Source organism: Leucopleurus acutus (assembly GCF_964270905.1).
Source record: "Leucopleurus acutus genome assembly, chromosome: 1".
Classification (NCBI taxonomy): Eukaryota; Metazoa; Chordata; class Mammalia; order Artiodactyla; family Delphinidae; genus Leucopleurus; species Leucopleurus acutus.
The window spans coordinates 145029812-145042254 of NC_139142.1; the positions used below are offsets into that span (position 1 = coordinate 145029812).

Here is a 12443-nt window from a genome sequence, read left to right on the forward strand (position 1 = left end):
CGAGTCAGTGTGAGGATGCAACTGATGCAGCACAGTTCATGAGAAGGTGTGAGGGGAGGGGAATCAGAACTCAGAGGTGAGGTTGGCCCTAGAAGGGAGGAAGTGAGGGACTGAGGGGTGGGGTGAAGCTCATTTGTGACTGCTTCTACTTTCTTAGGGAAGGAGGAGAGGAGGTCATCTGCTGGAGGCAAGAGAAGGCTTGGCGGAAATGGAAACAATCTGAAATGGCCACCTGGGGACCAGGAGTGAAAGATAACCAGGACCACAGAGAACTGTCAGGCAAAGCTGAGAAGCAAGTTGAGACTGGAGGCCTTGAGTCTGGGAGGTGCTTTTATAGACTGAATGTCTGTGTCCTCCCCCCTCACCCCCCAATTCGTATGTTGAAGCCCTAAGCACCGCACCCACCCCACCCTGACGTGATGGTATTTGGAGGTGGGGCTTCTGGGAGGTAATTAGGTTTAGATGAGGTCAGGGTGGGGCCCCTAATGACTAATGATGCGATTAGTGCCCTTATAAGAAGAGGAAGAGACCAGAGCTCACTCTTTCTCTCCACTCATGCACAATGAGGAATGGCCATGTGAGAACACAGCGAGAAAGCAGCTGTCTGCAGCCCAAAGAGAGAGCTCTCACCAGCCATTGACTCTGTTGGCACTTCAATCTTGGACTTCACACTTCCAGAACTGTGAAAAAATAAATACCTGTTGTTTAAGCCACCCAGTCTGTGGTCCTTTGCTATGGCAGCCCCACCAGACTAAGACAGCACCAATCTGCACAGTTGTCTGACTTTCCTACCTGAGCCCTCAGCAGTCTGTGTGTAGAAGCAAAGAGGGTAGACAACAGATAGCTCTTCAGTTTAAGATCTGCTAGGCAGGTCCACGAGAAGGACAAAGCACTGTTAGGAAAGTCAAGGAGCTTGAGACAGATGAAACTCTTCCACCTGTGCCTAGGGGTTTACCCACATCTCAGTGACTGCATGCCAAAAAGTAAAGGGCCTTTGACAGTATAGCCTAACAGTGGTATCATGTACAATGCATGCTAACCATAGTCACAACTGTGACGTTGTAAAGGGACAGGTGACAAATGGAAGCCCAGTAGTGCCAGCCTGGATCAGGAGCCAGGGCTCTATTTTTGTCTCTGTCACTATGTGACCTTGGGCAAGTTCCTTCCACTCTCTGGACTCTGCTATCCAATTAGAATATTTAGAATATATACTTTCTAAGGATTTTTCCAGCTCTAACATTCTCAGATTCTGGGAAACTTAAAAGACTGAAATACCACTGAACTCATGGTGGGGTGGCTGGGCACTATCTTGCTAGGGTCCTTGAGATCCTTGAGGTCCCTTCGTTTCCTACAGAAAAGATTCATTCCTATATATAACACTTCCCTTAGTAGGAAGAGGTGTATTTGACAAGACTTACACCAAAGCTTTTCGAAGACCTACCAGAACTGTAAATTGTGTTGTTTTGCATCATTTCAGAAAGGGCCAGGTTGGAAATTTGGGGAAAACCCCAGGAAATGCAGCAAAAGCCAAGAAGCTTGTGAAGAGAGGCTTTTTCCCCCCTTCACAGTGTGCTTTTGTTCTGCTTCCTTGTCACCTGGCTTGTGTCCTGTGCCTGCTCTTCCTTCCTCCAGGAAGCCCTCTAGCTGCCAATGGAGCCGGCTGCCGAGAACTCCAGCAGCGAAGCAAATCTCTTCACCCGGCTGCTTCCTATTTACCCAACAGGAGCAGCTTTCCAGGGCACACCTGGAGACTCAAACCAAATCAAGAGCCTCTCTGCCTTGCAGGCATCCCATTTGTATTCTCCCTGCTCAGAAGAAACCTTGCAGGGGCCTGATTCAGAAGCAAATGGAATGACAAAGCAGGGACTCTGCCTTCTCCAGTTCAGGCTAAGGAGTGGTGCCCCCAAAGCCTGGACCACCTGTGGTGCGTATGCCTCCAGGGTGCAGGTGTGGATAGGGTCTGGAACTAGATCCTCCAAGGTCTTCCCGCTTCTTTCCTTGCCTTCCGACTATAAACTTGAAAAGAGCCTAAAGGTGGCGCTGGTGGGGCGGGAAATGAGTCCATGAGAATGGCTGGGGCAGGATACCAGGCTGCACTACCAATTTTGACCTCCAGAGGGCAGTGGCACAGTAGCCAGGTGCTCAAGGAAGGCTTGACCGCCAACATCTCTGGCGGAGCCAAGGACCTGGAGACCTGGAGAAGCTGGCCCTGTGGTCGGATGGTGCTGCCCATGCTCAGAATGCTGCCACCCTCCGCCAGGCCACCCTGAACTATTTCCAACCCATTTGCCTACCCTTGTTTCCAATGTCTTGCTGACTCTAAGCACAGTACTTGGAAAAAATTATATTTTCAGAGAAAGCCACTGGAGTGAAGTTTTTGCAAAAGGTGTATGGTTTCACAATTGTTACGCAATTTATCTTAGGGAGGCGGGGAGGCCCTTCCAAAACACTTACAGGGAATCCAAGCTCTGAAAATTTAATTGTAGCTAAGGCTTCTCATTTGCTTCTAAAATAACCTGGCAACCCTTCGTTTTTATATTCAAAGCTGTCAGCATGTTCCAAAATATTTAGCGGTGGCATCTGAGGAAGGAGAGTAGCCCAGAACTGGCTCCCAAGCTCCTGGCCAATGTTTAAAAGTCTATATCTAAGAGCAACAGGGTGGGGCTGGGGAAAGTCTGACCTGCCCTGTGACCCCAGGACCTGTTCTTGCCCTTGTCCAGCCTTCAGCTTCCCCCACGTGAATGGAGGGTGTCACTGCTGTTTCTTCCCTATCTAGATTGAACAAAGGCATCCAATCTGATTGACCAGTTAAGTAGGAGTAGGTAGGGGCCACTCCTTTGAATCAGGGGCCAGCATATGCTATTTGTTCTCACTGGAAAAAGCAGCAGACCTTTTTAAGGTCTGCAAAGCTCCTGGCTGAATGGTGCTAAATTCCCTCCCACCCTTAGCATGTTACTGCACACATGCTTTCTTCCCCATCTCGTCCCTGGTGAAAGAAGACGTGATAAAAAGAAAGTATATTCTAAATCCATTCTTTATAGGCACTGAGACCTTGGGTGAGTCACACTAAATCCTGTTGGTCTCTTGATTCCCAGGTGTCCAGATTGGGGGTTGGATGGGCTATTATGCAGTGTGACCGCGTTTAATTTTATAATTCCCCAAGTTCCAAGCAAATGTCACTTAATAGGTTGTCTAGCAGCAACAGGTATTTTCTGTGCCCACAGCCTCTTTCTGAGGAAACAATATCTGAGGAGAAGAGCCGGAGTGGCCTGATGTGAACTTCTGGTCTCTTACTATTCAGCACCTCTCACCTCTGGGCTGCCTCACTGTAGGTACCCATGGAAACCCAGGGAGTTATGCAAGAGACGTCTTAGCTACTCAACGGTACCAACACCTACCCTTCTCTTTGGTAATCTTCATCCAGATTTGACAGGAGCTGCGAGCCCACCGTGGAGAGGTCAACCGCAGCCAGGGGCAAGTCCCGATAGGCAAAGTTCACCAGCTGCACGGGAGCAATGCTCTTGGTTTCTTCATCTACTTGTTGGGAGATGATCTCAACTTCGGAAGTTCCTCCTTCTGTGGCAGGCCTGAGTTGGGGATGGCAACAGGGCAGAGTCATCCCTCAAGAACAAAATGATTTTTCCATTCCCCAAGGAAAAGAGGGAGAATGCACCAGAATCTGTGCTGGAGGAGGGCAGGGGAAGTGTGAGGTCACCATTCTTCCCCGCTGGCCAACCCAGGGACTGGACTGAGGCCCTACCAGCCGCATCTCCCTCACGAGCTGGGGAAAAGTGGAAGCATGCTCAGATCTTAAAATATGAGGTTTGGGGGGGCAGAGTCCTTCATCAAAGGGAGGTAAAGACCCAGATGGAAACTCTGCCAACCAGCAAAGCCAGGACTTAGACTTTTAGTCTTCTCAATAACTAGACTTTATGTTGGAGTAATACATTCTTTTAAATTGTCTTCCGTGTTTCTTTGTAAAGGTCCTTGGGAATGTTTCTACCATCTGTACCACAATAGAGAAGAGAGGTGTTTGTTCACAACTGGATGTACTGCTGGTGCTCGGGGAGCTGACCTGGAGGCCTGTAGGGACCAAGTGAGCCTTGGGACGGTGAGGACAGGAGGGGCCAGCTGTTCTGGGTGCCACTCCCTTCCTACTTAAACTGGTCCTACTACAGCTCCCTTTATAAGGTTGACAGTAGGAAATGGGGGTCACTTGAACAAATGTCTGAGGGGTTTTGGGTCTCCTACTAGGTTACCATCAGGCTCCCCTAGGGCACTGCAAGTAACCCACAATTCCATTGGCATTACAGGGCATCTCAACCAGAGGCAGGACTACCTCCCAACCCACCAGGGGTATTTGACAATTGGTGGAGGCATTTGTGGCTGTCACATTACCAAAGGAGGTCACTAATGACACAACTAAGAAAGGGGACATCCTGCAGTGTGTTCAGTAACTAAGAACTCTTCTTTCCAAATACCAACAGCTACACTGTGAGGAGATGGTGGGCTGGATCATTTTCCTTTAACTTCCTGGGCTTCCATCTTTGGTTCCCCCAACACATCCTTGACCCTATTTCATCTGTAGAATCTGAGGGGCTGGGTCTTGTGTCTCTGGCCAAACAGTGGAGAGGAGTAAAAATTAAACATTTGAGGGAACACTGAGAGGCCAGTTGTAATGCAGCCCAGCCTGTGATAAACTGTTCAGGGGCTCTGGTGCCGTTTCCAATGCTGACTTCTGTGGACCTCCTCTGGGGCCTCAGTTTCTCCAGCTGAAGCATGAGGAGGTGGAATAGAGGCTCTATTCTTTCTCTGTGATCTGACATGGATGTGAGAAATATGGAGCAGGTGGGAGGGGCTATGGAGTGATAAGTTCCTACACTTGGCTGGACAGTACTACATTCTAAATTTTTCCAACCACCATTGAAAGCTAACCAATAATACACAGTGGCAGTTATCCAGAAAGTTTGGAACTGAATCTGCCTACTTCTCTTTTGCTTGAATCATCCCAGATAATTGAGAAAAAAGTGGGATTTTTCCTTGAACACCACAGATTGGCTGCCTAAACTACCTGAATTCACCACGTAATTTCCAATGCCCCACTTCTCTTTTGTAGGCTTTTTTTAAACCTTAGCTCTTTGCTACCTGTCAAGCACAGATAATAGTACTCATCATGGTGTGGCATTTACACAATGACTCAAGATCTTCAGACAGAACAGTCACAGGATGTGAAGCTTCTGTGTTTCTCAACAACTGAAATAAAAGTGTGGGTGTTCATGGGGGGAATCCTGGCTCTTCCAGATGTTTCCCAAAAAGTAGATGCTGGGTCAAATTTGTTCTTTTGGAAACTGTGGACTGCCAAACTGAACACGTAGAGCTTTCTGATCAATGAGATATTCATGGAGGGCTGGGGTGAGTTTCTGAAACTAACAGGATGTGGCTCTGAGAAGCATGGAATAAGCTACTCCTGCCTTCCTGCCCTCTGTTCCCCTCTTGCCAATGGTCATGGTGGTCCAGCACCATCTCTGGCCATGGATCATCTCAGTGGGAGGAGACAAGGCCTCCTTTAGGGGGAGTGAAAGTCTCACAGTTATAGCCTGAGTACTGGGACTATTCCCTGGTCTTGAATATGAAGAACAGTATGGTGGACAACACGTATCAGTGGCTCTGCTCTGCACCCCTCACTTTGCCACGTGACTTTGGAGCTTCCCATCAAAGGGAAGAGTATATTTCCCCACCCCTGATGCTGTGTTCAGTCATGAGACTTGTTTCGGCCAATTTGATATTAGCAATCCCACTGGATTAGCAATGGGATTACAATCCCAGTTTTGGATTGCAGAATTCCTCTGCCTATTTGAACTAAAAAATGAGATGACATGAATAAGGTAACTCTGAGAAAAAGCAGATGTTAACACATTATTTTAACGTCAGGCTCAAGGACAAAACCACCTGGAGCCCCTCCATCTCTACAGGGCTGGGGAAGGAGCTATTGGCTGTACCCCCAATCCTGACGTGCCAACTCAGTATCCACAGAGGGCCGATCCCAATGCTACTTACTGCGGACTGGTCATGTTGAAAGATGCAACCAGAGCCATGGGTTTTTTGGGTGTCTAGTGGGGCTCAGCTGTCTTGAAGCCTGATGTCAGCATGTCCAAGCGTGGGTTCTATAAGGCATACAAATGTGGTGCACTGAAAACAAATAATTGAATAGTAGGAATTGATTACACTCAGATGTCAAAACCAAAGTCCTCCTAAGCTCATCTAAAAATGGAAGCCCTTAGAACATTCTTCCATATAGACTTTCCTTCAAAGCAATAGTGAACAGATTCCTACCATTACCTACGGCGGATAGCAATAGGCATAATTTCACTCTTTTTTAGAGATGAAGAAACAGGCTCAGAGTGATAAAGTGACTTTTCTGTGTCACACAGAGATGGCAGAGAGCCAGGTTGGACCACAGCTCTTTCTACTAAATAGACAAGGAAGAACCAGGGTAACTTTATACTTCAGCTTTAGGAATCTCAAAAATCAGGTTTGTCTCAAAAATCTCGTTTCCAGGCTTCCCTGGTGGCGCAGTGGTTAAGAATCCACCTGCCAATGCAGGGGGCACGGGTTCGAGCCCTGGTCCGGGAAGATCCCACATGCCACGGAGCAACGAAGCCCATGAGCCACAACTACTGAGCCTGCACTCTAGAGCCCACGAGCCACAACTACTGAGCCCACGCGCTGCATCTACCGAAGCCTGCGTGCTCTAGAGCCCGTGCTCCGCAACGAGAGAAGCCACCGCAACGAGAAGCCCACGTACTGCTACGAGGAGTAGCCCCCGCTCGCGGCAACTAGAGAAAGCCACGCTCAGCTATGAAGACCCAACACAGCCAAAAATAATAAATAAATAAAAATAAATTAATTAATTTTTTAAAAATATCTCGTTTTCCCAGAAATTTCTTTCTCCCGAGATTTCCCTCTCCTCTGGTAGTTCTGTCTCTCCACTCTTCCAGGCGTTCCTCTCTTCTTCCCAATTGGGTCTCTCCAGGAGACAGGCAGCACACCCTAGAGCCAGCCTTCCTGTGGTCATGAGTGAGGAGATAGATGGGCCCCTGGGCTGGACAGCTGGTGTCTGTCAAGTGGAGTAAAATGGAAGCTTTGTTCTCACCCAGACGCTCCAAGGACAAAGCTAGTGGCAGACGCTGAGCTCTGCTGAAGAGATAAGATGACCGCTCCGGAGGTCAAGGAAAACTTCCCTGTCTGCACATGCGCAGGAAGGCTCCTTGGGGGTCAAAAAGGGAGGGGGCGCCACCCCATAATAAGTGTGGACATACCCCCACAGGCCTCTGCGGTGGGATCCATCCTAGCAAAAAGTTGTGCAAAAAGTTGGGGAGGGTCCCAGGGCCAGGCAGGTGTGAGAAAAGAAACAAGATGCTTGGCCAAATGTAAACAAAGACCAGAAGGACTGCCCTATATAAGTGATTTCAATCCCTTCTTTACTGCCTCCTCATTCAGGACGCCTGCACTCCTCTCTGGGTGTGTATTTCTGCCTTGCTTCTGACTTCGATAAATAAACTGTTTCTGGGCTTCCCTGGAGGCACAGTGGTTGAGAGTCCGCCTGCCGATGCAGGGGACATGGGTTCGTGCCCCGGTCCGGGAGGATCCCACATGCCGCGGACCGGCTGGGCCCGTGAGCCATGGCCGCTGAGCCTGCGCGTCCAGAGCCTGTGCTCCGCAACGGGAGAGGCCACAACAGTGAGAGGCCCGCGTACCGCAAAACAAAACAAAACAAAAAAATAAATAAACTGTTTCTCTCTGTGCTCTCCCATACCGTTGTACTGTGCCTCTTATAATAAACTTTGTATCTGTTTTGCAGTTTTTGCCTCCTTGAAACATTTTTGCTTTCAAAGGAGGTAAGAACCAGGGAACTTTGCTTCTAGCCTCTAGCCCCTGGTGGACTAGCCGCTAGGTTCAATCCCTGGGCAGGGAAATAAGATCTGCTTCAAGACTGCTGTCCCAAAAATAGTCAGAGGCTGGCTCCCACTCACTAGCCCTCTGTCCTCAGTTTGTCCACCTATAAAATGGGAATAATAATAGAACTAACTAAATGAGTTAATGCGTCTAGAACACCTAGAATAGTGCCTGGCATGTAGTGTTGGCTTTTATCGACATAGTTACTGTTTTATAAATTTAAATTGCACGGTCTGTTGAAAGCATTTGGATGGCCGAGTGTAAGATTTCCTCTTAAAATCCAGACTAGGTAAATAGAGTATACTTTTCTATAAGTGGATGCTGTGGTACCACCTAGAAGTCTTCTGGGAGACAGTAACAATCAGGCAGAATGTACAAAGACAAGGAGACAGACCCATGTTCTGGGTGATTTTGAACAAGTTACAAGGGAGGTTACTCCAAGGGGCGGTCCTTTTGTAAGTTATATTCTAATTGCAAACTGCTTTTCCTACAAGACATCAACCCAGGATGAATACCCTCTCCCAATCCTGAAGCTCAGGAGAGACAAAGGGATAGAATTGTTACATCACGCAGAAGTAAAAGGTGCTCCTGGAGTAAGCAGTGATGGTAAATTTACAAAGTGGAGAAGTGTCTCTAACTTCTGTGTAATTAAGAAAAGTGAGAGGCTTCCCTGGTGGCGCAGTGGTTAAGAATCCGCCTGCCAATGCAGGGGACACGGGTTTGAGCCCTGGTCCTGGAAGATCCCACATGCCGTGCAGCAACTAAGCCTGTGTGCCACAACTGCTGAGCCTGTGCTCTAGAACCCGTGCTCTGCAACAAGAGAAGCCACCGCAGTGAGAAGCCTGTGCACCGCAATGAAGAGTAGCCCCTGCTCGCCACAACTAGAGAAAGCCCGCGTGCAGCAATGAAGACCCAACGCAGCCAAAAATATAAATAAATAAATAAATTTATTTAAAAAGAAAAAGAAAAGTGAGAGCTCAAGTTAAAGGAAACTGAGGAAATCCTGGGAAAGTCTGAACTTCGAGCAACCGGAAATAAGAGAGATGGAGAGCTTTCTAAAATCATAAGGGCTTTAATACAGGGGACCACCGTTTTCACACCAGATGTTTCTGGGGCAAAAACAATAACAACAACAACATGGAACCAAGAGGCAGGGACAACAAGCAAAGAGAATTTGGACAGACATTTTGTAGCCACACCTTGCCAGTGGTTTCACTTTACCTTATACTTTCATAAAGAGGGTCTACATGTAAAAGCCAGAACTCTCCTGTAGTATTTGTAGTATTAACTGCCTAGTAAATTTATAACGTTCTCCATTCCATAACACAGATTTAGTCAGTTTCAATCATTTCTGTTCTCTCTACAAAGCCTCAAGCTAACCAACTCCTCCCAGTGGTAGGAAATGGTCGTGTGGACTGTCCATCCTCCACTAACAATGAAGTCGGGATGGAGGTGTCCACAAATAGGAGACCAGGTGAGCAATACTCCCTTCTGGAATGGTGTTTTAACGAGCTGTATTCCCAGGGTGGGCACTTTACAAGCTCCACAAGGTATTAGCTCTGTGGAGAATATACTAGGAAGGTCTCTGCTTCCATGGACCTTCCAGTCCAGCTGGGCAGGCAAGTGTGAAAAATAAAAAACTCCAAAATTTTTGGGTACCCTTAGCAGTGAAGAACAAGTAAAACTTGATAAATCTATATGTATAAAAAAATAAACATCAACTCCTATACTAATATATTATGGCTAATATAAAATATATATAAAAAATAGAAATGAAAGTGATTTAATTTTAATTTGACTTTTTAGGAAGGAAAATTTCAAATATAGAGAGTAGTAGGGAACTGTCCAGTGAAATTCTAGTTAGTCATCACCCACTTCAACAGTTAACAGCTCAGGGACAGGCTTCTCTGTATCCTGCCCTTTCCCCACCTCTCATGATTATTTTGAAAGAAATCTCCGACGTCATTTCATTCATCTGTAAATGTTTCAATACGTAGCTCTAAGAATAAGGATAAGGATTCCTTTTAAAAGATGTAACCACAAAACTGTCATCACTACTAAATCAACAATATTTTCTTAATATTATCAAATATCCAGGAATTGTTCACATTTCCTTGTTTTTCCTGTAATTTTTAAAGGTTTGTTGAATCAGGAGCCAAATGAGGTCCACACATTACGATTGGTTAATATGACTCTTCAGTCTCATTTAATCTGTAGGTTTCCCCCTGTGTCTTATGTTTTCCGTGCAATTTGTTGGAAAAACTAGATCATTGGTCTTAGAAAGTTTCCCACAGTCTGGATTATGGTGATTGTATCCCTTCGTTTTCATTTAACATGTTCCTCTGTCCTCTATATTTCCTGTAAATTTTAGTCTATAGACTTTAATCAGATTCAGGTGGAACTTTTTTTTTTGCAAGACTAGAGGCAGTGTCATGACTTCCATTCAGAGACACAGAATGTCTTCTTTTTTCTCTTTTTGTGACATAACAGCCATTGAGGGTTGCCTATTAGATCCATTAATTCATTAGGCCTTGCAAAAGGATCATGCTACGATTTCACCTTTCCTTCTTCATTTATCAGCTTCTATGAAGAAAAACTCCCCCTCATCAACTATTCGATTAGCCTAAGGTACAGTTCATATAGAAAAGGAAGGATAAATGCTTAACTTTTCCCCCTTTATTTATTGGTTTTCAAAATAATCTTCCAAAGTCAATCGATGAGGTGTCGTTTATTTTCCACAGTGTCACGGATTTAAACACTCACTCAGCAGGGGTTGAGCGGGGGAACAGGCTCGCTGGAAACAGGGACTGCAGTTTCCTGGAAGGAGATGTGGGAGTGGGGAAGAAATGATTGGCATCTCCTGTACAAGGCAGAGATGAGGCAGGAGAGAGGGTTAAAATCATATTTGGATGGACGGTAAGTAGGCTGCTTCAGAAGTTTTGATCCTTAACAAGTAGCACACTTCAGAAGGCAAGATGCCTTAAGATGATGTTCTTTAAAAATAATATTTTCCAAAGGAAAGAACGCCCAGAGCACAAGCCTAGCGTGAAGCAGGTGTAGTCTAGCACTCTATAAATGAACATCTGAAGTGCAAACCTGCTGTGTCTCATAAACCCGGTAAAAGCAGAAGAGAAAACCTGTCTTGGATTTACTGGGTCTGGCAGTGGTGGGGAGCAAGGCTGCTGTTTAAACTTTAGTAAAATTCCAGTCCTTTCCACTTGTTGCTCCTGAGTCTCTCTACGTAATTTGCCAAGACCATATTTGCTTGTTCCAGCCAGATCTGCAAAGTTCAAGTGGGCATCCTAGGAAACTTAGAGCTGAAAAAGACTTCTAAGATCAAGCAGTCAGTTCCCTTACCTACCAGGTGAGAAAATCCATAATTCAGCTCACCTGTCCCCGGGGTGACCAGGTCTATTCCTCATCTCTTACTAGAGTGACAGCCCCTTGGCATAGGTGACCTGCTTTCATATGCATTCCATTGGTTACCAAACCTGGTTTCACTGTGAATCACCTGGGGGCCTTCCGGGAAATATAAATTCAGAGGTTACACTACAGAAATGCTGAATCAGAACTCTGCAGGTGGAGTTTGAGAATCTTTTTAAAGTTCCCCTGGTGTTTCTGACATGCAACCACTCCAGTTGACCCTCAGTATCAGTGGTCTTACACTTTCCATTGCAACTGAATCACCTGGAAGGTTTATGAAGACACAGATTGATAGCCCTACCCACGAAATTTCTAATTTAGTGTGTCTGGGGTGGAAGCTTGAGAGTCTACGTTTTGAAGAAACCCCAGGGGATAATGATTTGCTGATCCACAGACCACGCTCTGATCTTGTGATTCAGAAAGTTTGCTTGAGGTAATAAAGAAGGTATTTTTTTCCCAACATATTTTGCAGATGAAGTCAACTGGTTACAAAGCTAGTGTGGTGGAATTGTCAGCAAAACCTACCCTGGCCAGGCTGAAGATGACCAGATATATCAGTTAGGAATACTTTTTATTTGCCAGTAACAGAATATCTGGCTAACAGGGACTTAGGCAGTGAAGACTTTTAATTATCTTACATAGGAAGAGGCCTGGAGGCAGTGGCTCAAAGGTATCACCAAGGACCCAAGCTCTTTGCATCTTTCCATTCCCCCATCCCCTGTGTGACGCATTATTCACACTTGTTGCCTTGTGGTTGCAGAATGGTTGCTGCAGCTCCAGCTTGCACATCCTCACACTAGCTCCCAAACAAGAAAAGAATCAAAGGTTTACTCCAATTAAGATGTAAAAAAAAAAAAAAGAATCAAAGGCTTTCTCCTCACGAAGCTTTGATCTTTTATTCAGTCAGCATTATCTCTCCAAGTCCTCTAGTCAACATCTGATGTCTCTTGCGCAGAGTGGGGTCACACGGCTGCAAAGGAACCGAGGACAACGCACAGCTGGCCAAGGGAGTAAGGAGTGATATGAGAGCCTAGACCAATCCTGATTCATCCTTTGGAGCTGTG

General features: G+C 46.2%; 1 protein-coding gene across 1 annotated transcript in view; it reads right to left on the reverse strand.

The window, feature by feature from the left end:
* Window positions 1–6095, reverse strand: part of TMEM266 (transmembrane protein 266) — a gene marked incomplete at both ends in the record, with an annotated part of 86526 nt that extends 80431 nt beyond the window's left edge. Inside the window, 2 exons of the mRNA XM_082835997.1 lie at window positions 3399–3587; window positions 6058–6095. Coding sequence (XP_082692123.1) covers window positions 3399–3587; window positions 6058–6095 — 227 coding nt within the window. The remainder of the gene's footprint in view (window positions 1–3398; window positions 3588–6057) is intronic.
* Window positions 6096–12443: the final 6348 nt, after the last annotated feature.